Source organism: Prinia subflava, chromosome 19 (assembly GCF_021018805.1).
Source record: "Prinia subflava isolate CZ2003 ecotype Zambia chromosome 19, Cam_Psub_1.2, whole genome shotgun sequence".
Lineage (NCBI taxonomy): Eukaryota > Metazoa > Chordata > Aves > Passeriformes > Cisticolidae > Prinia > Prinia subflava.
In genome coordinates, this window is record NC_086265.1 from 12,193,696 (window position 1) to 12,220,141 (window position 26,446).

The window sequence follows — 26,446 nt, forward strand, 5'->3', positions numbered from 1 at the left end:
CCCCGTGTCCCCCACGCCGGGTCCTGGTGCCCGCCCCCTCTCACGCTCGCACCTGCAGCGCACTCCGCCCGCAGCCAGGGGGCGACACCGCCACGCCTCATCGCTTCCACACAGTGCTTAATGGCTCCGCCTCACCCCGCCCTTTTCATTGAGCGGCGTCCTCTCTACCCAATCACAGCTGCCTCTTCTCCCGCCTCTCCCTCACAGCCGTTTCTATTGGCTATAAGGGGCGGCTGGGGCGGGCACATGGCGCGGCGCGGCCAATGGCGCGTCGGGGGCGGGGCCAGGCCGCCATGGCGCCGCCGCCGCGCTGACCGCGCCGCGCCGCCATGGCCGGGGCCATCGCGTCCCGCATGAGCTTCAGCTCCCTCAAGCGCAAGCAGCCTAAGACCTTCACCGTGCGCATCGCCACCATGGACGCCGAGATGGAGTTCAGCTGCGAGGTGACGGCCCGCGCGGGCGCGGGGCACGGGGGTCCCGCTGAGGGGGGACGGCCCCCCCCAACCACCCCCACACCCCCTGAGGGCCCGGACCCCCCTCCCTGTTCCCCCCAGCCTCCGCCGGTCCCCAGGGCCTGCCCTGGGCCGCCAGTGGCACAGCATCGTTTTGGTTATAAATCAGCGTTGTCCTGGTGTGATTCGGTGTGATTTTGGTTATAATTGCACATTATTCTGGATGTAACTCGGCTTTTCTTTGGCTGTTCTTCACCTTTACTTTGTTTATGAATCGATGTAATTTGGCATTACTTTGGTCATAACTTGGCTTTGTTTTGGTTGTAATTCAGTGTTATTGTGGGTGTAATTCAGTTGTATCCAAGTTTAGTTTTATTTTAGTTATAATTAATCCTTATTATATGTGTAATTTAGCACTGTTTTGGTCATAAGTTGGCTTTTTTCCTGGGTATAATTTGTCTTTTTCGTGGGTATAATTTGGCATTATTTTGGTTATAATTCAGGTTTATTCTGGCAATAATTTATCTTCACTCCAGGTGCAATTTAGCTTTACTTGGGTTATAATTTGGCTTCACTCCAGTTGCAATTCGGTCTCATTTTGGGTACAATTTGGCATTATTCTGATTATAATTCATCCTATACTTTGGCTACAATTCAGGCTCATTCTGGGTATCATTCAGTTTTATCTGGGTTATAATTCAGCTTTATTCTCATTACAATCCAGCTTCATTTGGGCTCTAATCCAGTGCTATCCTGCCATCCCAGCCCAAGCCACAGGGCTGGGGGAACGTCAGTGTCAAGACTTGAATCCACAGGACTCGAGCTCCCAAGTGCTGCACAAACACCCAAGACAGGATTTTGGCGTTTCCCTGAGCTCTTAGCTCACCATGAGGGGTGCTCCAGGGGGTTGGGTCTGGCTTTTCTGTGATGATTTCCCTTTCTGGGGCCCTTGGAACTCGTAAAACCTTCTCCCAGGGCGTTGCTGCCAAACCCTGGGATTTGCTCTGCTTTTTCAGCTGATCCAGAGGGGTTGGCCACACAAACATTGAAACCCCACTCCAACCTCTTCATTTAATAGTTTATGTTTCATTAACCTGACCCAAAACCTGACAGAATCCCAGTGCCCATCAGCCAGGGGTGTTTGTCATCGCTGACTCCATGCTGTGGGAATCTCTCAGCCCTGAAGAACTTCCTGCTTTTCCTAGGGATTGAGGATTTGCTCTTAGGCAGCCGAGTGAGCTTCCCACTTCCAGCAGAGTGTGAATGTCCTGGCTCTGTTTTTCCTGGTTTCTGGAGGCTGCAGCAATAACTGATGATGGAAAGTGAATAATTGTTAATTAATGGTGTGGCCGGGTGTCATTTCCCACTGGGATCAGGGAGTTTGTGCAGGGATGAGGCAGCGTTCCCATGGGATTTGGCTGTGGAGCTGCTGCATCTCCAGCTGACTTTGCTGGGAGCTTCCTGCCAGAAGAACTTGTTGCTGCAGAGGCTTCTGCAGCTGGAAGGAGCTCAGGAGCTGCGAGTGTGGCCCTGCTGAGGGCTCCTGGGTCCTGCTGGAGCTGGTGCTGGGGGAATGCAGAGGGAATTCAGGCCTCATCCGTCAGCATGGGATGTTGGAGCAGGAGCAGGGGATGGATGGATGGATGCAGGTGGGTGATGGGGCTGTTTCACACCTTGCAGGTGAGGAGTGAGATTTTGTGGAATCATGCAATGGTTTGGGTGGGAAGGGATATTAAAGCTCATCCAGTGCCACCCCTGCCATGGCAGGGACATCTCCCACTGTCCCAGGCTGCTCCAACCCTGTCCAGCCTGGCCTTGGGCACTGCCAGGGATCCAGGGGCAGCCACAGCTGCTCTGGGCACCCTGTGCCAGGGCCTGCCCACCCTCCCAGGGAACAATTCCTTCCCAATCTCCCATCCATCCCTGCCCTCTGACAGTGGAAGCCATTCCCTGTGTCCTGTCCCTCCATCCCTTGTCCCCAGTCCCTCTCCAGCTCTCCTGGAGCCCCTTTAGGCCCTGGCAGGGGCTCTGAGCTCTCCCTGGAGCCTTCTGTTCTCCAGGTGAGCACCCCCAGCTCTCCCAGCCTGGCTCCAGAGCAGAGGGGCTCCAGCCCTTGGAGCATCTCTGTGGCCTCCTGGGCTTGCTCCAAGCCAGGGCAGTGCAGCTTGAGGTGTGAGTTTTATCCAAGCTCCATGTGAGCAGTCCGGCTCCCTGGCTGGAGCTGTGTCCCTGTTTTTGTGTCACACTTGGGAGGCTCTGGGGAGAGCTCCTTGTTCTGGTGGCTCTGCAGAAACATCCATGGACTGAGGGATCAGACACACCTCGAGTCGCTGGGGTTGGGAAGGTGGCCCAGGGAAGGGCTTGGCTTGCTCTACACCCACAGTGAGACCTGGAGCCAGGGGTGGAGTTTGTGCGCTGCTGAGAGTCAGTGGGGTGGGAGAGTTGATTTTTGGGAAGGACAGTACTCCTCCCTGAAGGAGGAGGGCAAGCAACAATGTTTACCCAGCTATCTGTGAGCTTTGAGTTGTCTCTGGCCAGGAAGGAGAGCTGCTGGCCCCAGCAGGAGGCTGGGAGAGGGAAATCTGCCTCACAAACACTTGAGAGGGTCAGTGGAAGGAGGTGCCGTGGGAATCCTGTGGTTTGGGGTCTTGAGATGTGTTTTTGTGGCCTGTGAGTGGCACCTCGTGCTGACAGGGACAGAGAGCTGCTGATCTGTTGGATGTCTGGAGCTGGTTTTCCATGATCCTGGGGGTTCCTCCCAGTCAGGATATTCCATGATTCCATGACCCAGCTGTAGCTGCTGAAGACTCACCTTCTTTCTCAGTGTTAATTTTTCAGTCTGCTCCCTAGAAATCCCCAGCTGTGCATTTTAAGGGATTAAACCTGCTTTGCATCTGTTTATTTTGCAGTTGATGTCTCTAAATTGAGCCTAAATCTAAAATAATTCCTAGAAATGAAATCTTAATCTTTCTAACACAGCAATGGAGATTAATAATCACGTTTGGGGTTTCACTTTAAAGACTTAAAATTTGTTTGGGGAAATCTTGGAGGCACAAAGCCAGAGTCTTCCTTTTGTTACTTCCATCTCGAAGGTTTGAGCTGTACCTAATTAATTGATAACATCTGGAGGAAGGGTAGACATTTGCATAGCTCTTGAATCCATATGTAAAGAAACTCAGGCTGCTTTTACCTTCCTCAGAACCTTGGATAGCCATGTGGAAGCTTCTTCCCTGTGAAGCACGGGGTGCCCAGAGCAGCTGTGGCTGCCCCTGGATCCCTGGCAGTGCCCAAGGCCAGGCTGGACAGGGCTTGGAGCAGCCTGGGATAGTGGGAGATATCCCTGTCCATGGCAGGGAGGTGGAACAAGACAGACTTTAGCTCTCTTCCCACCCAAACCCTTCCATGAGTTATTCAGCAATGAAAACCCCATGGCATTTTGAGTTCACTGTTTATCCACACCTCTGGTGGGATGGCAGCGGTGTGGTGTGGCTGGTGTCAGGTTGGTCTCACCCTCTCCCGTGTGCAGTTTTTCCCTCTCTGACCAGGTTCTCTGGCTGATGGGAGAACCCCTCCACCTTTCCTTTGGCCTTGTGGGTGTCTTTGCCAATTCCTTCCTCTTGCAGTGCTCAGCCCCGTCAGTGTCTCTCCCTCTCAGAACCACAGCCCACTTTCTGAAGGTGTGTTTTTACCTTTCTGTTGTGTTTGTGATCTTGGGCTTGAGTCCTGCAGGGATGGTCACTCCATTAAGGGCAGCTTGCTTCCCAACCTTAATCCTTCGGCGTCTTAAAAATGAATTGGAAAAGCTTTACAGCCAGCCTGGAGAAAACAGCTTAAGTGTTCAAGCAGCGAGAAGAGGCAGGTTTGTGCTGATGTATTTGCTGGTCTAAACATGCATCCTGTTATTGCTTCAGTGCTTAAGCTGTTCCTCTCTGTCCAGAGGATAATCCTGGTTGGAAGGGATCTTTATTTTAGCCCAGTGCCCCACTCGGTGCAGAGCCAGTTGGATGAGGTTGGATGTAAAGCCCTTGTAAGTAGAAGAGTTCTGATTTCGGCCACGTGTGGCCGAGTAATGTCCCTTTGTCACCAGACACAGAGAGTTGTGTAGCTGAGCTGCAAAGCTCATCCTCTGGAACAGGAACAGCCGAGGATTTGGTGCTGGAAATCTGGGTGGAAATGAGTTTTCGAGGAAGAGCTGGTTTAGTAAATCCGAGCTGAGTTTTGAGATGTGTCCAGTCACTGCACCAAAATAAAAAGACAGGAAGAGGAAATCAAGGAGTGGAATGCCCTTGGCTTCCTTCTGCATTGCAGGATCCTTGGAAAAGGGTTTATAAAGATCCCTACATTCGCAATTTCAGGCAGCAGAGTGCTGGTGGGGACAGTGACCTCTGCAGATGCTCTGACTCACAGATGCTGCAAAGCCTCTGTGAGTGGACATGAACTTAACAGGAAACCACCAGTCTGTGTGCAAGAACAGCTGTTTAAAAAAGGTGAGAGAAATAATCCCCCTCAGCTACAACAAGATTCCCAGTAAATTGTTGGGATACCAGCTGTCAAGTCAGTGTTTGGTTCCTCCATGTGCCCATGTGTCCTGATCTTATGCCAGCACTCAGGAGCATGTGTGGCTCTGTGAATCTGAGATACAGCAGCTAAGGGCTGTCTCCTCACTCATGTCTGTGAGGGGTTTATGCCCCAGAACCTCAGAATTTCTGATTGACACCAGGGACATTTGGGAGTTAATGTTTTGGAGGTGTCTTGCTTGGTGCAGTTCACTCTCCTGAGTTGTTCTACTGACTTATGGACGTGGATCCTCTTTGGCTTTGGTGCCTCACCCTGCACCTGAAAAGTTCTCTGGATCCCCTGCTCCCATCACAGCCTCTTCCAAGCTGGTTGGAAACTCCTGTTACTCCTCTCCAAAGACTGTTTAGAACTGCTGTCAATCTCCAGACTCTGTTAATTAACCCAGAGATGTGGTGATGCAGAGGGGAAGGAGGGAGGAGGGCATTTGGGACAGTAAATGTTTCTCTTTTGGTGTGTAGGCTCCAGTTTTGAAGCTCTTTAATACCTTTTTTTTTTTTTTTTTTTTTTTTTCTTTGTACAGGCAGTGTCTTTCAAGTAGGTGGTTTTTGAAATTAAAGGTACTTGAATGGGGAAGCAGCCCTGGGAATAATCTCCTTGAAGCTGGGAGACAACACTGGTAGGGAGTCCCAGAGCCCTGGAAATGGGAAGAGAGGTGTTTAACCTGGCATCATCCCGGGTGAGCTGCTGGCTGCCCCTCTCCTGCCCGGGTGAGCTGTCTGTGTTCAGAGCTCAGCAGTGGTAAGGGCTCGTCAGAGCAGGCCAGGCTGGGCTGAAACACCCCGTGTCCATCAGCAATCAGCTCCTGCAGGGAGGGAGGGCTTGGGGCTGGCCCTTCCCGGGGCAGGGAGCAGGGCTGTGCTGCAGATGTGTAAGGGCAGCACAGAGACAGCTCTGGCTGGTGTTACAGCTCTGTGCATCCTCGGCAGAGCTCCCTGCAGGATCCAAATCCTCCTTTCATCCTCTTGGAGCTTCTTGCTCTGCATTGAGCTGCTGCCTGACCCTGTAACTCTTCATCTGTGTGAGCCCAACTTCCAGGATGAGGTGAGGCTTTGGGACATGGAATTGTGGAATGGTTTGCGTTGGAAGGGACCTTAAAGCTCATACAGTTCCATCTTCTGCCATGGGCAGGGACACCTTCCACTATCCCAGGGTGCTCCGAGCCCCCTCCAGCCTGGCCTTGGACACTGCCAGAGATCCAGGGGCAGCCACAGCTTCAATCTGTGCTTACAGAGAACGCCCTGGCAGTGGAAGCCATTCCCTGTGTCCTGTCCCGCCATCCCTTGTCCCCAGTCCCTCTCCAGCTCTCATGGAGCCCCTTTAGGCCCTGGCAGGGGCTCTGAGCTCTCCCTGGAGCCTTCTCCTCTCCAGGTGAGCACCCCCAGCTCTCCCAGCCTGGCTCCAGAGCAGAGAGGCCCCAGCCCTGGGAGCATCTCCGTGGCTTCCTCTGGGCTGGCTCCAACAGCTCCAGGTCCCTCCTGTTACACCCCTGGATCTGGAGGCAGCTCTGCAGGTGGGGTCTCACCTGTGTGGGGCAGAGGGCACATTGTCACCAGCTGTTGTCCCCTGCCTCTCTCCTGGCTCTGTCACAGCCGCCCCTTCTCGCTGTTGCCGCTCCGTCTCTGTCTCGGGCAGACACCGCGGAACGTGCTTGGCTGCACCATCTGCATCCTCATGCCTGGGCGCGTTTTTGGCCTCCTCGGTGGTTAACAGAAATAGGTTTTAATTAAAAGCTCATTATCGAGTTGTCGTGTAGCATTAGTAAATAAAAATAACTTTTACAGCCCTGCCTTGTGACTCAGTAAGTGGCAATTGAAAATATTTGACATCACTTTATTTAAAACAAAATTGACGAATATTACATTTTTGATTCCCTGTTTGCTCCAAATGGGCTTTAAATCTAAATAAATGGTTGTCTGTGGCACTGTGGTTATCATTCAGGTCCAGAAGGAGAAATAAGTGTGGTCTGCAGTCTCAAAATCATCTCCATTTCAGTTGTAAACTGTTGCGGCTGGGCGGTTTGGGCATCTCCTGTGGGATGGGGTTTTGGAATAGCTACAGCCTACATCCATTTCCTCATTCCCAGGTGGAGGGATGCTCTGCTCAGGGCCAGCTCTCTCCCTTCTGCCCTGTCCATTCCTGTTTCAATGAACAGGTGTGGTGTTCTCTCGTTAAAATTTGATTCTAAACAGGAGTAACTTCTCTCTGAGCACTTTTTCCTGGGGCTCAGTCCCCTTTTCCCAGCAGTCCTTTGGCTGTTGTGTCACAGCAGGGGCTCTTGCCTCTCTTTGCATCCCTAGCACAGAGCTAACGCCTAATAAAATTATCTGCAAAGCACAAAGCCATTTTCTGTGTTATTTACGGGTAAATTGGTGCAGTAAAATACTCCGTAAATGTGAGTCATTTCTTCAAGGTCATGCGTTAACCTCGTTCTATGGGTGGGGTGTGCAGGGACGGCTTCTGTGGGTTTCCCTGGGAAGCAGCTGAGCCTTGGTGTCTTCTGCTCATTGCTCATGCCCTTATTGCCATCCTGATCCCAGGAAGAGCTGAAGCTCCAGGGGTTTGTGTTTGTGATGAGGAGAAGGTGAGGTCTTCATCTGTACCCCCTGAGCAGAGCCAGGTTCTGTCCCCTGGAGTTTGGGCACTTCCCTGTTGTCCCAGGAGAGCCTCTTGTGTGAAGAACTTAAATATTAAATTAAACCCACCCCTCTTGCCTCCCCTTTACCGCTTTTGACATTGTTGGAAGAAAAGCATCAGCCTGACAATGTTTTGGGAATCTCTTTTCTGTGTAGAGCCCTTGCTCAACCCTCTTCATGGAGGATGGCTGCACCCGTGTCCCTTGCTGCCTATTTTTTAGGATTGTGGAATATCCTCAGTGGGAAGGGACCCAGCAGGATCATCCAGTCCAGTCCTTGCCCAGGCCCCCCAACAGCCCCACCCTGTTCATCCCTGGCAGCGCTGTCCAAAGGCTCCTGGAGCTCTGGCAGCCTCGGGGCTGTGCCCATTCCCTGGGGAGCCTGGGCAGTGCCAGCACCTCTGGGGGAAGAACCTTTCCTGCTCTGCAGCCTAAACCTTCCAACAGAGCCCCGTTCCCTGCTTGCCCTCCCTCCTTGTCGCCCCCTGATGAGAGGACCAGACAACCCTTCTGCTCATTTTTGGGGCTGCTTTATCGAGTTGGGAGCTGAGGAGCAGTTGTGAAACTTGACAGAGAGGTTATGCTCCGAAATAAATCATGCAGTTGCCTGCGAGTTGGAAATGACTCCCGGTGCAGGTTAATAAATAATGCAAACCCTGTTAATAGATGCCAAATGCGCCGTCTCCGCCAGAGAAAAAGATGATGCCAATAATCTGGACTGGAAATACTCTGTTCTAGCCACTGGCTGCAGAGTTTTAAGTGTTTAGTGCTGTTAATTTAAAATGGTTTGCTGATAGATTGTAACCACTCTGTACTTAGTAAAGAACACAAACAGCTTGGTGGAGTAACAGCCTGTTTATAAAGCGCTTCATTCCCGTGTCCCTTTGGTGACTCCTGAATCCCTGCAGCCACCCATTCTGTGATCCTGCTAATGGGAAAGGAGCTGCAAATGTCAGAGGTGATGCCTGCAGCATCGCAGGGAGGATGCTGGAGTGATGCATCCCGCTCTGTCCTGAGGGTCACATTGAGGTTATCATTATGTAGCTTTTACCTTGGAGATGGAGCTTTGTTACAGTATCGTGCCAGCTACCCCAACATACGGCTGAGAAGGGTTTTTTCTCCTCTAAGCTCCTTAGTTTTGTTTTCTGGAGCTCAGAATGGCTTGTAAAATCATCTTTGTGCTTCAGGTGTCACATGAGTGCCATGCAGGGAATGGCGTGATGGACACAGGGTAGATGGGAACAGCCAGCCTGTCCTGACTGTCCCCCACACTCTGGACAGCAGCTCTGTCCATCCCCTCCTGCCCTGGAGGGCCTTTCTTTTTAGTAGTTTACAACCACGGAATGTGGCAGTTAATGACACAAAGCCTGTAAAGTATGAGTGAGGAGGGCTGAGGTCCTGGATGTCTGTAAAGCGCTTGGAGTTCAGCTGTCAGAAGATGCCACTTGAATGCAGATGGTTATTTTGAGTACCGAGGTGTGGAGGGAAATCATGTCTGTTGGAATAAAGGTGGCTGCTGATCATTGATATATTTAATGAAGGTAATTCAGCGCAGCTGGGGAGGATCTGTGCTCTGTTATGGCTGGAGTCTCGAGCATTGTGCAGGAATGTTAAATGTCTATTCCTGCCACCACAGAAATGTGTGGTGACAAAGCGCCGGTGTAAAATGCAGCAGCAGAAGCCGCACTTAAAATACAGTCCCTTAAAGGAGGGCTTGTAATAAAAGGAGAGAGAGTTTTTAATGCAGGCAGATAATGATTGGGGAAAGGAAGAATGGTTTTAAACTAAAAGGGGAGAGATTTAGGCTAGATGTCAGGAAGAAATCCAGCTGTGAGACCCTGGCAGGGGTTGTGCAGAGAAGCTGTGACTGCCCCTGGATCCCTGGAAGTGTCCGAGGTGAGGCTGGATAGGACTTGGAGCAGTCTGGGATAGTGGAAGGTGTCCCTGCCCGTGGCAGCGGGTGGACCTGGATGATCTTGACCCTTCCCACCCAAACCATTCCAAATTCCCATCACCAAGTTAAAAATGCAGGGGTGAAAACTGCACAAACTCCTGCTTTAATCTTCAGTGCTGCTCTTCAAAACAAACTGGTGGCTTGTGTTTTGAGAGGAAACCTTTGGGTCCTGTCAGCTCTTGAGCATAGTTTGGGTACCTGAGGTGGTTCAGTGAGGAGTCACAGGTGGTGGAAATTCCAGGTTTAATGCACTGATCCATGGGATGTGGAGCAGTGTCAGCAGGAGCCTGTCCTGAGAGGGTTTGGTGCAGGCATTGCTGTGCTGAGACTGAAATACGGTCTTAGAGAAGGAAAAACAGCCCATAATGCTTTATACAAAACAGTTTAGCGAAGAAATAGCCTTTTGCTGGCAGCCTGCTTTTATGTGCCTGCAAAAATGGTACCAAATAGCTCTTTTAATGGGCCTCACTCTGTTTTGTCTGAGCCCTCGAATTAACCTCCCACTTAAAAATCATAGTCAGGAAAAGATCTTCTGCAGTCTGAGCCATCCTGTGCCGAGCTGGAGCCCATCCCGGGGGCTGGAGGATAGTGAAATGTGTGAAATTAGGGGGGTTATAATTACAGCACTGCCAAACTTGCTGCTCCTGGCGTTCTGACCCCGAGGTGTTGACAGCGCCCGATCCGAATTGCGGCGAGCGGTCCGGGGGTGGTGTTTTTCGGGAGGGCGGTGTCGGCTTTGTCCTATTCCGGGACTGTCAGCGTGTGTGTCTGTGCTCCCTGGGAAGGGGGAGAGCAGTGACAGAGTCATCACTGGGAGGCAGAGCCTGGCTGAGCTGGGCCTGGCTGTGCCCACAAGGCGGCAGTGGGTGACAGCGGGAGCGGCCCCGGCGTTAGTATTGATGTGTCCAGGTGGCACCAGGATTGAGCTGTAGTGACAAGAGAGTGTGCGAGATCTGTGTGCCCAAGGGCTTTGGAGTAATGGCCATATGTCTCGGTCCAGCAATTGTTTTCAGCGTGCAGATGGAAGATGAAAGTGGCTTTGGCATATTAGATTCATGTGGTTTATGTCCCTCTTCACCCCTCTGCCTCCCAACTCCTCCCGGTTTTGTGAGCAAACTTCAGTAGCATCATGGATGCAGCTGCAGGATTGCTCGAAGGACACGGTCCTTGAGCAGGACCAATTTTCTCTGCTCCTTGGCTGCTTTTGTCACGAACATTTTCAGCAGAAAATGCAGTTTGACTCTATCAAAATGTGCTCCCAGAGAACTGCTGACTTCACTGGTAATGATGGGGATTTTGGAGCTCTTTTTCCCTTCTGTCTGTGCAGGGCCGGTGGCTCTGGATGCACACGCTCTGTGCAGGGGTTGTGTCGCTGCTGATTTTGTGGCTTCTCTCTCCAAAGCCCTGGTGCTGATGGTGGTGCTTATGCAGGGCTTCCTGGGCCTTTAGAGAGACACATTAAAGCCACCAAGGGGCAGTGGAAAGGGGTTTCTATTCCCTGCTGGCAACAGGCAGGAACCTAAACACGTCAGGAGCCTAAACCTGAGCTCAACAAGAGCCTAAATGAACCCTTAGTTTCCCAGGGCAGGAAACAGGGGCTTTACAGTGTCATATTTTGGAAAAGGGGGGAAATCACGTTTCAGTTTCCTACTGAGGGAGGAGCTGGTGATCTGCAGATGAGATCAGATGGAAGGAGATAACGTGTGCCTCGTTAGGGTGTTTTCATGTCTGTTCCAGATGCATTTGCAGGGGGGTTAAAGCTGACCTTGTGAAGTGAAAACAGTGCATTTGAACAGAGAGAAGTTCTGAAATCCATCTTTATAACTCTGCTTCCTGTTTGTTCTCTGGCAGGTGAAATGGAAAGGGAAGGACCTGTTTGATCTGGTGTGCAGGACACTGGGACTGCGGGAAACCTGGTTCTTCGGGCTGCAGTACACGATCAAGGACACGGTGGCTTGGCTCAAAATGGACAAGAAGGTTGGAACCAAAGTTCACAAAATCTCAGAATGGTTTGGGTTGGGAGGAACCCTGAAGCTCACCCTGTTCCAAGCCCTTGTACAGGGATATTTCCCTTGAGAGGTTGTGTGGGATGACAAAGGAGAATGTCCTTTCCTCTTTCCTTGAGTGCCTGAGGTTGTGTGGTGGGTGAACTGGGATGGATGTACTTAAATCCCATCTCTGTGGCATATAGGGGTGTCAGACTGGGAAAAGCTGGCAGAGATGCCCCATCCCAGCACCTGTGCACACTGAATCCCCTGGAGACATTTTGGGACACAGCTGTGTTGGGGTACTGCACTTTGGGGTGACTGCAAAGCAAATATAACCTAAAACTCTCTTTTGTGCCCCTGAACACAAAACCATCAGGAGAAAAGTGGAGTTGCCTCTTGTTTTATTGTTGAGAAATACAGAGAGCTTGAGAGGAGGAAAACCAGAGTGAAAAGGAGGTGGGGGTTAGGGAGGAAATGCTTCCTAACTCTGTGAGGAGTGGGTTTTGGCAGTGTCAGATGTGGCTGTGTTCACATCCAGAGGATGTGACTCTATGGCCAGATGGTCCTGGACACTGAGGGGGGTCTGGGTGTTGCACCTCTCAGGCTGAGCTCTTAAACCAACATTTAACTGGGCAGTACCAGAGCAAGGTGTTAAGAAGCACCACTGAAATAAACTCAGTGCAGGAAAACAAGGAGGAAGTCGGGTGGTGGCGCAGCAGGATCCAGCATCGCTCCAGAAGGATCAGGAGAAGCAGCACACACGTGGCAGATCAGGATCAACCTTCACTGTCTCATTTCTCATGCTGTTTGTTTCTGCCTTTTTTTGTTCCCTTGCATCATTAGGAGTGTCAGAAATGTTTGTTTTCTTTTTTTAACTACCGTGTCTGAACTATTTGGGTCTGTTCTAGATGTCTAAAAGTGTCTGATGGAAGATGTGCTGATCTGAACAGAAGGGAGCTGGGTCTTGTCTTGAAGAAATCGAATTACTTTTGTATTCCACAGGTCCTGGATCATGATGTCCCCACAGAGGAGCCCAAAACCTTTCACTTCCTGGCCAAATTCTATCCTGAGAATGCAGAGGAGGAATTGGTGCAGGAAATCACCCAGCACTTGTTCTTCCTGCAGGTAGGAGTCAATACACTGCTGTCCAACCTGAGGGAGAGGGAGCAAGGGTGAGCAGAAAGTCCCAGGGTCACAGAGTTGGTCAGCAGAGTGCGCTCCACATCCTTATGTTCACACCTCTCCAAAGAGACTTGTCTTCAGCAAAAAAACCTTCCTAAAATAGGTGAAGGATGTTTTTTGTGGAGGAAGCAGTCTGCCCAGACTGGCAGACCTCTGAAGTGGCAGTCAGGAATGATGAGGTGATCCATAATATCCATAGGGGGTGGCTCAGGGGCATGGATCTGTCAGCCAAGGGCTCGTGTCCCTCTGCAGGGTGTGGGATGAGCTGTGCTGAGGAGTGGCAGCTGCCTTTGGACGTGATGCCATCATTGTGTGGAGCAGGGGAGTTTCATCCTGGAGAGCAGAGTGCAGCCAGCCTGCTCCCAGGCTGTACAGCAAAGTTCCCCTCTCTCTAAACAGCCTTCAGGTAACTGAAGCACAACAACATCCCAGCAGCTCAGCTCTCTGATGGGAAAACAGTCTCACCTGCCCCAGGAGCTCCTGCCTTTCAGTTAAGCATTTGGAAACTGTGGTGAACCTGTCTTGGTTCGTTTTATTAATTTAAATTACTCTGCAAAACTTTGTGTCCCGAGAAATCAGTTCAGCCTGTGATGTGGCAATGCTGCATGGCTGGTAACAAGGAGCTGCTATCACAGGAGCTCTCTTTCAGAGACATGATCAATTTTCTGCCACAAAATCAATTTTCTGACACATTTTTCCTCAGAGGAGTTGTGTCAAGCACAGTTACAGGGACTAGAGCCCTCCTAGTCAGACCCCTGGGTACTCACTGGGATGTTTCAGCTGCTCTGTGGCTGTTAATTTGAAGATAAATTACAAAAATTTTTTAAAAGTCACTCATTCTTATGTTTCTTACACCAAGTTCAGGACAGCCTGGATTTGGGAATACCTCTGTAGCCTGCAGGGTGTTCTGCCCTTTCCAAGTGAGTTCACCAGCCTCTTGATGCTCCTCACCCTTCCAAAGTCCATCTTTTTTCTCCAGAGCCGAAAGTGTTCTAAATGCAAAGTATTCCTGTTAGTTTCCAAGCTCTGTCTCGTGCACTGGTGTCTCTGTGGGGTTATTTCTGAATGCCTCATTTGCCAGGAGCTTTATCCACAGTGAGGAAAAACGCTGTTGGCATCTTTGAGAAGGAAAATCAGAGAGGAAAAGCCATTCAAGCTGCATTTTCTAAATGCAGACCATGACTTTGCTGCTGGGATTTCTGTGCTGAGAGGAGCCTGGGCTCCTGAATGCATTTGGGAAACAGGAGCACATCTAAGCTTGTAAACTCTCCTGGTTTTTATCTTGATGCAGCAGAATATCTGCTGTGATTATGTTGTACCCAACTTTGAGGACTCAAAGCACGTTATAAATTCAAATTGATGTTCCTGCATCTCTGACAATCCATTTAAGCCTCCCAGGAAATTGTAGGCTTTTTGAATTTTTTTCCCTATCTTTAATCAGGAAAATTAAGTGTGCCAACCCAAAAAATATCTAACCTGACAGGTTTAATTTTTTAATGCACAGAAGGCAGGGAGGTAAAGCTGTGGCTTCGGGGAGCTGCACGTTGGCTCTCCTGGGAGGGCTCTGCCTGCTGCTAAAAGCTCTGCCATGGAGGTGACCCACAGCTCTCCGTGCTGGGATCCAAGGAATTGGCCTCCAGCACAGGTGAGCACTGATTCTCAATGAGGCTCGAATGTCTCAGAGCAAAGCTTGCAGTGCTTACAGACTCGGCTGCAAGCTGCTCTTTTGTTTAGCAGGGTGGCTGGATGTCCTATCAATCTGCAGCTTGTGCCTTAAGAGGTTTTATCGCTGTGTTTACATGCAGGGTTTTCCCCCCCACTTGCCTTTAGCCACAGGATGGAGGTGCTGTTATTTTCCATGCACCAATTTAGCTCTTCTCACCAACCTGTCTGAGAAAGGTGCTGTGTGAAAGCCCGAGCCCTTCCGAGCCGCCAGAGATTTCCTGGTTATGGACTGTGATTAGTGTTAGGAAAATTGTTAACTCCGTGTGGTTGACAGCTCGAGTTAAAACAAACTGCAGCCATCTGCTGTGACAGTCATGCTCTGCTGTGCTCTGCTAAACGTGTGCTGTCTGTCCTTTGCTGCTCTGTGTGCAGGTGAAGAAGCAGATTTTGGATGAGAAGATCTTCTGTCCTCCCGAAGCGTCAGTCCTGCTGGCCTCTTACGCTGTCCAAGCCAAGGTGGGCACCAAGGGATGCTAAAGGGCCTGCTGGGGTAGTGTTGATCCAGGTGCTTTGTGGTGGAGCCACTTCCTGGGGAAAGGGAAGGCAGGGAAAGCTGTGAAAGCTTGGGAAGTGAGGGGGCTACACCAGCCCTGCTGCCTTTTCCACATGGCTGGTTCCTGGCTACCTCCAGAAATTGGATGGGTTTTGGCTTTCTCTTTCCAGGACCCTTTAGCAACTGCTCAGCTCATGAGCTGCAGAGCCTGTTTGAGTGTGGCTTACTGCTGGAGCAGGTGAATTCCCTGAGTCTGAGGTTTTTTGGATCTCCTTCCTGCTTTTGCCAGTGTAGCCGAAGGCAAGCCAGCCATGGGACTCCCAGCTCCACTGCTCGCCCACAATATTTATCTTGATAATGACTTTATTTCAGTGCTAGAGCTGCCACATCCATTTTATTGCACTGTGAAAGGGCTTTTCCTGTTTTCTACCTTTATCTCGGTTTTGATCTTGGGTGCTTGGCCTCACCAGACAGAGGGAAATGTCAGTGTTCATTGAGTTGCCCTTGTTCCTCTGCTGCATTCTGCTCTGGACCCACAGTGGGTTTGTTTTGCTGAGGATTTATTCCAGAGGACACTGTTTTCTATTTTGGGGTGTGCAGCCTTGGACAGCTTGGCCAGGGCAGAGACTCTGGGATGGAGGGAGCAGCCCAGGTTTCAGTGGCAGGGACATTCGAATAGTCAGAGATGTAATTTCCCCCTGTGTGTGCACAAGTGCTGCTGCTCAGTTAACAGCTCCTGGAGCTCAGCTCCAGTTTGTGTGTGCACAGATCCTGTTTTGGGAGGGAGAGGAGCGACTGCAGTCTGAGCTCAGCCCAGCCATGTTGTGTCTGCAGCTCCTGTTGGTTCTGGCTGTGGTTGGGATTTTGGGAGGGTTTGGCTCATAGGACAGCAGGCAGGTGGCCATGCCCTGGGTCTGGCAAGTCCAGCTGTCCTTGAGGAGCACGGCTGTGGGGAGGTTTAGGAGCAGCAGCTCTGTGGGACCATCTTTGCTGGCAGTGCAGGAGAGAGGATTTGGCCCTGTTGCCAGAAGAGAGGGCCTGATCCAGGTTGGTTTTTCCCTATGGTCATGTAATTTTCTTCATAAACCTTCAGTGCACACTCTGACTACAGCCCTGGGTGTCATGTTCTTTCATGGTGTTTGAATTTACTAGAAATTGGTGTTTTCCCCTCGTAATCAGAGTATTGATAAAACCATGTTTTTGTTCAAGAGACTCATCAGCTGGGCAAAGTTGCCTTAAGAAATGTTTCTGTTTGTGTGAAACATTCATCACTCTTATTAGAGTGCGTGAGTAAATACTTCCTTGGCTTTCTTTCCGTTGACCTGGGATGAGGATACGTAGGGAATGACTTTTCTGGCTGCCAGAATGAATAAATGTTGGGTAAATATTGAGCTCTGTTACCTCGTGGCCAGGACAGCTCGTGCTCAGGAACAGGCTGTGACTCGGTGCAGGTCAGTTATGCTGTCCCCTTTGTCCCCTTGGCACCTGGAATGTCCTGGGGCGTTGGGAGGAGGTCACATGCAGTCAGAGCAGTCCTTACCATGCAGAGATCAGAAGGTGGGGCAGGGGTCACTTTTCTGCTCTTCACTAAAGGGCTTTTCTTCAGACATCCCTTTCCTTGCTGCCCCTCCAGCCTGGGATTCATTCCCCTTCTGCCTTCACTCCCAGCAAAGGCGAAAGCTGGAAGCACATCTTTGGTATGGAACTGGGAAGAAAGGTGTTGCAGGTCATCTCCTTCCAGTTTAATAGGATAATGATGTCCTTCCTGGACAAGAAAGCAGGCAGAGAGTGCAGTCATTTCACTAATAATGTGCTGATTTACATGATTAGGGGCATAATAGCCTGACACAGCAGTGTGTGTGCATGCAGCAGCCACTTATTGACAGCAGGTGCTGCTGGTCCATCCAAACCAACCTGAGACAGCAAAGGAAACAAGGGGGTCATAAAAATAACAGTTTATTTATTTCTCGCTCGTTGTGTTCATTTAGGGAATTACTATGTGCTTTCCCCTCCAGCCCTGTTCAAGCCACCCACATGGCTTTCAGAGGCTGGAGGTGGTTCAGGTTTTAAATAGCTGGGAAAGACGTGGGATCAACTTTTTAAAAAAAGGGAGCATCCAGGGGGTTCTGCTATTTTTTGCCCCTTAAATGCAGGTCGCTGCCATGCTGCAACTCTCTCAGCACTTCAGATATTCTAGCACAGCAAACAGCTCTTTAATTATTATTGTTTTTCCCCCAAACAAGCAATACTTGGTGTTAATTTGTAGCTGAGCGTGTCTGTGTTTATCCAACAATCTAAGCCAGGCGTATGAATGTGGTAAAGGCAATTCCATGCCCAATCATGAATATTAATCATACAGTTCAATTAACAAGAGCTGAAATTCCATGACAGTTTGAAAGTAATGATTTAATTGAAAAGGCCTTTACAAAGTACGTTTGCAAAATCATTTGAGCCAACAAATTCTGCAATACTTAAGCCATTTGTTGATTTTTGACTTGTGAATAATTAATGTTCTCATCCAGACTCCCCTCAGTACAAATATTCCTCTGGGACGTGGCAGTATTTTTTAGCACATGAAAAGTCACATAATCCATACTTAGTCTTGGACCTCTGCAGAAGATCACAACAGAAAATAATCATGTTAATCCTATTTGCTATTATTTTCATCACCTAAAAATGATTTACTTGCTGTCTGTTCAAAGTTACTGGGGTTGCTTCCTTCACCAGTGCCACGTTTTTAGTGCTTCTTCCTTTTGAGGGAGCCTCAGGGGCTGTGTACCTGCAAAGTGCTGCATCCTGAGGAGCTCCAAGACCTTGAAGACAGAGAGTTGCCGCCGCTCTTGGATGAAATCCGGGCTGGTTTTGTTCTATTAATTGAAGTCTGAGTCAGTGTTGGTTGTTGTTACATGCTCCCTCCGCATCTGCATTGGCTCCAAATCAATATTTGTGTCTTTAATCCCCACGTGTTGTCTCCCAAGCGCAGAGGTGGGATGTGTGTAGACTTTTGATGCTGAGCTCTGGTTTTGGTGCACGGTGTGGAGGTCCTGGCACAAAGAGGAGACTGGGAGGAAAAGCCTCCTGAGTTGTTGCATGACCACTGGGTGCCTCTTGGTCTTGTGTTTAAAAATTGTCACCATTTTGCACTTCCTGAGCTAAGGTTGCTCAGAAAAGCAGGGAGGGAAGGGCTGCCTCGCTTGCAAAGCGAGTGGCTCGAGCAAACGACGCTGTGTCTCGTGCAGCTGGGGACTGTCACCTCTATCACTGCAGAAGTCCTGCTTGCCAGGTGAATGGAAGTCACAGCACTCCATGTACGTGCCTCACATGCTTTGTTCCTCTCCCCCTGAACTTGCTGGCTTCTTGGAGGAGCCGTTTTCCAGCGTTTTCCTGCCCTCTGAGGCCGTGCAGGAGGTAAATTCATTTTCACATGCACCACAGGGACACACAGCTCTTCAATCTGTTAATAAGCAGTTTTCTTTCTCAGTCACTTTATATGCTGCTCAAAGAGATGTAAATCTAAACAAATACCAGTAATTAGTGGATGCACTTAACAAATCTGAATTGGATTCCATGACCCAGTTGAGCAACAGACCTTCTGACAGAAAAGCCACCACCTGCCTGAGAGGAATCTGTCAAACTCCTCTAATTTTTTTGATACTTATTCATTAGGGTGATGAGCAGCGATGGAGGAACTGCCATCTGCCTAACCTGGATCACTGCTGTCCGTCAATTTTGGGGGACAGGTCTTTTGCCATGTCTTTTTCCCTTGTTTCCTTGTACCTGAGGTACCTGTACCTCTCAGCTATAGAGTCTTGCCCTGCATTGGGGGAAATATTAGGGCATGATAATCAGAATAGAATAGACAACAATAATCTAGTCCAGCTGGACTGATGGAGGACATCAACTGGTGATGGTCATCAGCTGAAGTTGTGGGAAGTGGTGGAGCCACCATCCCTGGAGGTGTTCAAAAACTGAGCAGATGTGGCTCTTGGGGACCTTAGCGGTGTTCACTCACTGGCTGGACTTGGTCTTGGAGACCTTTTCCAACCTTAATCATTCTGTGATGGTGGGAAATTTTCTTCTGCTCCCAGCTCTGCTGCATGAGTAGAAGGAGGCTGTTTCTATTAGCAATGAAATGGCAAAGAAACCTGGGTTATTCACCTTACAGAGCAGCAGGTTCTGTGCTTGTGGGGTGAAGGGGTGACAGGCCGTGTTTGCTGTCTCTCAGGGCTGGGTGTGCAGGGGTGAAGAGTTTGACTCGCCCCTGTTGGTAACGTGGGTGGGCACCGTGTCTGTGCTTCTCCCCAGTACGGCGACTACGATCCCAACGTCCACAAGAGAGGCTTCCTGGCACAGGAGGAATTGCTTCCCAAGAGGGTAAGGAGCTCCGCAGGGGAGTCGGTGTCCAGGCTGTCCTGAGGTTGGACGTGCTGTGGGACCTGTCCTGGTGTTTCTGGCTTTCTTGCTGAGCCAGGAGCAGTACTGTGACCTGGGGTCTGTCTCCCATCTATCCCAGGTGATAAACCTGTACCAGATGACTCCGGAGATGTGGGAGGAAAGGATAACAGCCTGGTACGCAGAGCACCGGGGCAGAGCGAGGTGAGCCTGTGCTGCTGGGCTGGGTCACGGCCACTCCCCTCCCCTGCAGAGTCACCAGGCTTTGGGGAGCTTGGGCAGGTGCTGCATGAGCTCTGCCAGCAGGTGAATCCCAGCACATCTCTGCAGCAGCCTCGGGAAGAGCTCAAAGCTTTTGTCGATGGCTCTGCTTGTGCCCTGCTGTCCCCTGGTCACTGTCAGGGTCCTCAAGAGAATTGTAGGAATGATGCAAATAAGGACTCACCTGCATCAAGGATCTGGGAGAAGAAATAGGGTAGGGATTCAAACTATATGGCTGCCTCAGGTGGCAAAATGCTCCCTTTGGGGGATAAACCCAAAGCCATGGATCTGAAACAGTGGCATCCCTGCTAGGGATTTCCTATTTATGCTGAAGGGATTGGTAGGTGAACAAAGCCAGGCTTGGACTGCTGCGTCTCAGCAGCCACTCAGATGCTGGCAACAACAGAGTGGGATTTGCTCTTGGACTTTATTGATCCTGTCAGCAAAGACAGGATTGACCTGTGTGATAGAGACAGTCCAAGCTTTAAAGCCTAGTGCGTGCTGAGGATCAGCAGGGGCAGCCATGTCCCTCTCTGATCCTCCCAAACACCGTTCCTGCCTGACAGAGATGAAGCTGAAATGGAGTATCTGAAGATAGCCCAGGACCTGGAGATGTACGGCGTGAACTACTTCGCCATCAGGGTGAGTTGGGGGTCCTGTTTTTCTGCCAGGGTAATCTCCATGTCCTGGAGAGCCAGGAGAGCTGGGAGGTGGCATTTGGGGACACCACCTGTGCTGCAGGGAGGCAGCAGCTCCTGGTTCCCAGTGCTGGGTCACTGCTCAGGGCTGGCTGAGGACAGAACAGTGGTTCATGTCTGACTCTCCCAGTGAGTTCTGCTCCTTCCTTTCCTCCTGCAGAATAAAAAGGGCACAGAGCTTCTCCTTGGAGTTGATGCCTTGGGTCTTCACATTTATGACCCAGACAACAGATTGACCCCTAAAATCTCCTTCCCATGGAACGAGATCCGGAATATCTCCTACAGTGATAAAGAGGTATGGATGTGTCCCACCTCCTCCCTCAGAGCACTAAGAACACAACTGGGATTTAAAATGATTTCTCTTGGCTTCTCTGTCTGCTGTGCTTGCTCTCACCAGCTTAGCTAAGGGCAACTCAACTCCTCCAGCTGAAACCTTAATCCAAGCCTTCCTGAAACTCTGCAGGAAGTGGGCGTGCGAGGGGTCACTGGGGAGCTGGTTCTCCTCTTCGGTTTCAAACCTTCTATGTAATAATCTTTTCAAAAACCCAAAATTGCTGTTGATGTGCTTAGCCCAAATACCAGAGTTCAGAAGTTAAAATCTCTTCTTTACTGCATATATTACAGTATTTATTACTGTGGATATATTCTGTATTATGGAATACAGGGAGATGTATTCCTGGGGAGAAGAGCTCTTGCCATCTCATTACATCATCTTGGGTTTCAGGCTCCTAGGCTTGGCATAGCAGCTGGAATATTTTTAGGAAGTTGAGCAATTTAAGTCCGCTGTTGGATAGTTATTTATTAAATCCAGAGTCTAAATATGGGTCCTTGGGTTTGTTGGCCCCCAAACCTAATTTAGAACAGAAGTGCAGTTGGCTGAGAGGGGGCACTGGACAGCTCCACTGTAAGTCTGAGAAAGCTACTCAAAGAAACCAGCTGCCTTCATGGTAAGGAAGAGAATTAACTTCTTAATTAAAAATGGTTTTCTAATCTAAACATGATATTGATCAGGGGAGCAGCTAAAGGTTTCTCATCAGCTGCGTTTATTGCATGTCTTGTGAAGTTTTATAACCAGTAAATCCATGCTGGAATTGTCTGCACTTGCTTTACTCCTTAAAGAGCTTTGCGACTGCAAAAAGCCCAGCACTGAGTGACTTCCAAAGCTTCCCTGCCTGTGACAGTGCAGTGAGAGCTCCCCAGATCCAGGGACCCCAGGACCCCTCCACAGCCTCGCCACAGGACTGTAGCAGAGCTCTCTCCGGGGGAAAGACCCATCCCTTCATCAGCTCAATCATCTGTATGATCAGGCACCCACGAGCAGGCCTGACCTGATACAAGCAGGGCCAGTAGCTGGGAACAGCAGCTCTGCTGACACCACACTGGGGGTTATCCCTCCTAACAAAGATTGACTGTTCACACGGAGCTGAAACTCCTCTCCCAGCACATTCCTGCTGCTGCTCTCCGTGACTGCTGGGGGCTCTGCCGGAGCCCGAATCCAGGGACGTTCATGCACGTCTGCTTTTGTGAAAGTCTTAAAAGATTGGCTCTTAAACTGCCAGAGCGAGACAGTGCCAGGGCAGGGCCCTTTGCAGGCAGGGCCGTGTATTGACAGATCTCCCACTCTAATGGACACACTCTGTCTGCTCCTGCTCCTCAGCCCGTTATTTCTGTAGCGTGTGGGGGAGTGATGGAATATGTGCATGTCTCCTAAAAAATGCCATCTTGCAGAGCTCTCCATCTCTTCAAGTACCCTTTTGATAGTGCAGAGGCTTCTCTCTGTCCAAGGGCTGCACTACAAAGCCCTTGAGGGATTTGTGCCACCACTGGCCTCTCAAGAGAGCTGCTGTAGGAGAGCCTTGGAGAGGGTGAAGCCAGGCCATGGCTGGAGCTGGTTGGTTGGCATATGGAGTGTAAATACAAGTTAGAGCCAGGGAGTAACAGGGAATAATTGTGGGGAGGTCTTAGGACACGGCTGAGTTCTGGAGAAGAAAATGCATGGAAAATTCCTCTGGGGAGCTCCTGTGAGGGGAGGTGTTGGTGGGAAGGGCAGCAGCTCCTTGCTGTGTTCCTGATGCAGCTCTCCTGCCCCTTTAACAGGAGAGTGCAGCCAGGTGGGAGTCAGGCTCTTCTCCCAGGTAACGAGTGACAGAATGAGATGAAACAGCCTCAAGTTGTGCCAGGGAAGGTTTAAGTTGGATATAAAGGAAAATTCTTCATTAAAGGGCTGTCAAACCCTGGCCCAGACTGCCAGGGAAAGTGTTCAAAACACTTGTGGATGTGGCACCTGGGGACATGGTTTGAGAGTGAACATGGTGCTGTTGGGTTGACACTTGAATTTTATAACCTTAGGGGGCTTTTCCAGCCTTAATGACTCTGTGGTTCCATCAGGCAGCTGAGCTGGTTCTTCCTCCCTTTGGAAGCATCCTGAGTTCCTGCTGTGGTTTCTGTGCTCTCTGCAGCTCCCAGGAGAGCTGCACCTTGCCTGGGGAGGTGCTGAGCTGAACCCTGCAGAGTTCTCTGCAGAGGACACCAGCTCCTGTGGTCCCCATGTTTTCCTGACAGGAGAAATGGTTGTCTCCTTGGCTGCTTTTGATGCGAGTCCTCTTGCTTGGCTCAGAGCCACGGGGACGGCTCTGAGCCGTGTGTCTGACCCTGCTGACCTGCTCTGAGCCAGAGCTTTCAGGAAGAATTTTATAGCTGCGTTTTTATGAAATGCACCACTCTCTGATAACTCTCTCCCTCTTTATTTTTTCCTTTTCAGTTTACGATTAAGCCATTGGACAAAAAGATTGATGTTTTTAAATTCAATTCATCAAAGCTGCGCGTGAATAAGCTGGTAAGTGCACAGACAGTCTTTTTTACTGCCTGCAGCAGTGGGTTCCGCAGAGAGTGTGAGACAACAAGCTTTTGGGGCTTTTCCTTTGAGAGGGAGCTGCTGCTGTGTGGTTGTGCTGGGGTGTAGCACTTGCTGCTCGCTGAAAGGGGGAAGGGGGAGGCTCAAGACAAGCTGCTCCGCAGAGCCTCTCCCCCTCCCCTCTTTTTGTGCTCCCTGTTGGAGCTCTTGGCTTTCAGCTGACCTAAATAGGCAAGCACTTCGTAAATACAACTCCCAGCTTTGCTCAGTTCCTCTTTCTTCCCATGTGGATCTTTCCCATTCTGCCCTGTATTGTAACTCTCCCTGTTTTGAGAGGCATTTTTACCAGAGTCCTGGCTTTTCTCCCTCTGAGGACACTCTCCTTGGACAAGGATGGGCTGCATTGAGCTGTCCATGTTGGAGAGCAGCTTAGCTGATGTTCTGGGTTTAAATCCATTGTTGGGTCGCACAGGGACCTTTGCTGTCCTGGTTGGCTGTGCTGTGCTCCATGGGAAATGGGCCTTCCTCGTTCCCTGCATCATTGGGTTGCTGAAATCTTAGAGAAGTCATTTGTGACCTGGGTTGTGTCTGCCCCATCCCTGGAAGTGTTCCGGGCCAGGCTGGACAGGGCTTGGAGCACCTGGGATAGTGGAAGGTGTCTCTGCCCGTGGCAGGGGGAGGCACTGGATGATCTTTAAGGTCTCTTCCAACCCAAACCATTCCACACTTCTGTGATCTTATGAAATGGAAGAAGAGCATGTAAATCAGTCCTTTAGAAAAGAATCCAAATTTAGAACCCTGCTTTTATTGCCAAAAAAATCTTTTCACTCCTCTGTGTGCCCACCTTGTGCTAACCCTCCTCTAGCACTGCCACCTCCCTGGTCCTTACCAGAGAGAGAACCACACTGGGGCTTAAATCCCTTCAGCAAAGGTATCTGGAGATGCCCAAGCAAGTTTTTGATAAGCCTTCTGTTTGTCCAAGTGGAAAGTGGTTTTCCTTTTTTTAAAAAAATTTAATTTATTTTTTAATCTCCTGTCTTAAATGTACACTGGGGAGAAGGTGCAAGTTCATCTTGAGCCTAAAGAAGGGGGGCAGTGAGAACCAGGGAACCGGGCAGAGCTCTAGAAATTTTTGTTTCATTATTTGGCCTCTTGCCTTTTCAGGGTGGGTGTAAAACAACACCCATGCTGTGCTGGAGGCACAGAAAATTGGTGTCTGCAAAGAGCTGCTGTACCCAGGAGCTGGTGTTTGGTGTGGGACCTGGCTCCCTGCCCCTCCTACAGCTGTGAGAAGCTCGCAGGGTTGGAGCTCAGTGGGTGGAAGCACTAACAAGCACCAAATCAAAGCAATTCTAGTGTTTTTGTGTGTCAAGAATACAAACCACCTCACTGCCATCACGCATACAGCTGTTTCTCTCCGCTCTTCACCCCTGACTGGAACAGATCCTTCAGCTGTGCATTGGGAACCACGACCTCTTCATGAGGAGGAGGAAGGCAGACTCGCTGGAGGTGCAGCAGATGAAAGCCCAGGCCAGGGAGGAGAAGGCCAGGAAGCAGGTGAGCCGCATGTCCCATGAGCAGGGAGCCAAAATGCAGAAATGCAGATGGGCTTGGGAAGGACAAGCCTCTGGAATGGCATCAAAGCAGCTTTGAGGGAAGGTCCAGCTGAACGTTTTTTAGTAGCCTGCTCCCAGCTCTCCAGTCATCTCAGCTTGGCTCTGCAGGCTGTGGCAGCCTGAGTCCAGCCCCCAATTTGGGAACAAAACTGAGAGGACAGGAGGGAAGAGCCGCCCTGGGTGTCTACAAGTGCGTGGCAAGACGTGTGTTGGGACAGCTGATAAATGGGGGCTGTGAGGGGGAGCAGTGCTCTGCCATAGCTCTCTGCCTCGTTTCTAATTGCAGGGTGATGGAATGCACGCCGACATTCCGGGCTGTGCAGCCTGGAATGCTAATTCTGTGCTGGCCTCTCTCCGTGCCACGGGTCAGCCCGGGCGGCCGGCGCGGCAGAGGCAGCGGCGTGGAGCCCACGAGCACAGATCAGCAAATTGAATTGTATGAATCATTGTTTTCTGCTCGTAGACCTTTTCTACTCACTGAAACCCACACAGCTAATCTGAGCACTGGTGCTCGGAATATAAATGGCCCTTTGGCAGGGAAGCCACTAGAGAGGAGCAGGAGAAGCCAGAGCAGTTGCTGCACCCAGCAGGGGCTTGTGCTGACGGGTCTGGGTGTTACTGCATTTGAGCGTGGCCACAGAAGTGCTTGTGTGGGGTGGAGGTGCTCAGCTGGCCTGGAAATAGGACCTGGCTTGTCCTTCAGGCCCCTCTCTCAATCCTTGTGTGGTGCTGAGGTGCTCAGCTGGCCTTGAAATGGGACATGGCTTGTTCTTCATGCACCCCCCAAGGTGCTTGTGTGGTATTGAGGTGCTCAGCTGGGCTGGAGGTAGGATGTGACTTGTCCTTCAGGCACCTCCTGAAGCAGTTTTCCCTCATGTAGCTCGTGGAGTGGCAGGAAAGGTCTGGACTTGAGTCACTACAAGCTCCACTGGGGAAAAGGGGCTTTGTGCTTCCCACAGGGATTCGTCTGGTCAGTAAGGAGCTGGCACTGTAGAACCACTGAGGTTGGAAAAGCACTCTAAGGCCTCCAACCACCAACCCTCCAACTCTGTGTTCACTGGGCCGTGTCCTTAGTGGAGCAGAAGGTCCTTGGAAGGAGCAGCACGGTGTCCAAGTGCTGACAGCCTCAGGGATGAGCGGTCAGGCATTGGAATGGGCTGCCCAGGGAAGTGGTGAAGTCATCGTCTCTGGAGGAGTTCAAAAGTGGATGTGGCACTTAAGGATATGGTTTTATGGTGTACACAGTGGTGCTGAGAGAATGGTTGGCTTTTCCAACCTTAACGATTCCACGAATCTTTAAGTTTTACAATCAGTGACTTTTAGATGTGTTTGGATGACACCACACCCAAGATCCTGGGCTTATTTGGGCTGCTGTAAGAGGTGAGGGCTCTGGGAGGGAGCAGCAGCCTACAGCTTCACGTGAGCTCCCAAACCCAGAGCACTTGGGCTCCATGGGAAGGGTCAGGCTCCTGTGTGGGCTGGCTGCCCTGTCCTGAGCCAGCCACTGTGCTGTCTTCCCAGCATCCACAGTTGTTAACTGGTTTCAGATAGTGCTTTTAGATCAGGAATTCTTGTTAATGGAAGTCCTGAGTGGGATGCAGATCATAATGATAATTAACGA

General features: G+C 50.5%; 1 protein-coding gene across 4 annotated transcripts in view; it reads left to right on the forward strand.

Moving 5' to 3' along the window:
* The first annotated feature begins 276 nt into the window (after nucleotides 1-276).
* Nucleotides 277-26,446, forward strand: part of NF2 (NF2, moesin-ezrin-radixin like (MERLIN) tumor suppressor) — a 46,955-nt gene continuing 20,785 nt past the window's right edge. For all 4 annotated transcript variants that reach the window (XM_063416474.1, XM_063416472.1, XM_063416476.1 and 1 more), the window contains exons 1-10: nucleotides 277-443; nucleotides 11,468-11,593; nucleotides 12,607-12,729; nucleotides 14,884-14,967; nucleotides 19,310-19,378; nucleotides 19,518-19,600; nucleotides 20,224-20,299; nucleotides 20,516-20,650; nucleotides 23,117-23,191; nucleotides 24,653-24,766. In XM_063416474.1, the coding sequence (XP_063272544.1) occupies nucleotides 330-443; nucleotides 11,468-11,593; nucleotides 12,607-12,729; nucleotides 14,884-14,967; nucleotides 19,310-19,378; nucleotides 19,518-19,600; nucleotides 20,224-20,299; nucleotides 20,516-20,650; nucleotides 23,117-23,191; nucleotides 24,653-24,766 (999 nt within the window). In that variant the 5' untranslated portion in view covers nucleotides 277-329. The remainder of the gene's footprint in view (nucleotides 444-11,467; nucleotides 11,594-12,606; nucleotides 12,730-14,883; nucleotides 14,968-19,309; nucleotides 19,379-19,517; nucleotides 19,601-20,223; nucleotides 20,300-20,515; nucleotides 20,651-23,116; nucleotides 23,192-24,652; nucleotides 24,767-26,446) is intronic.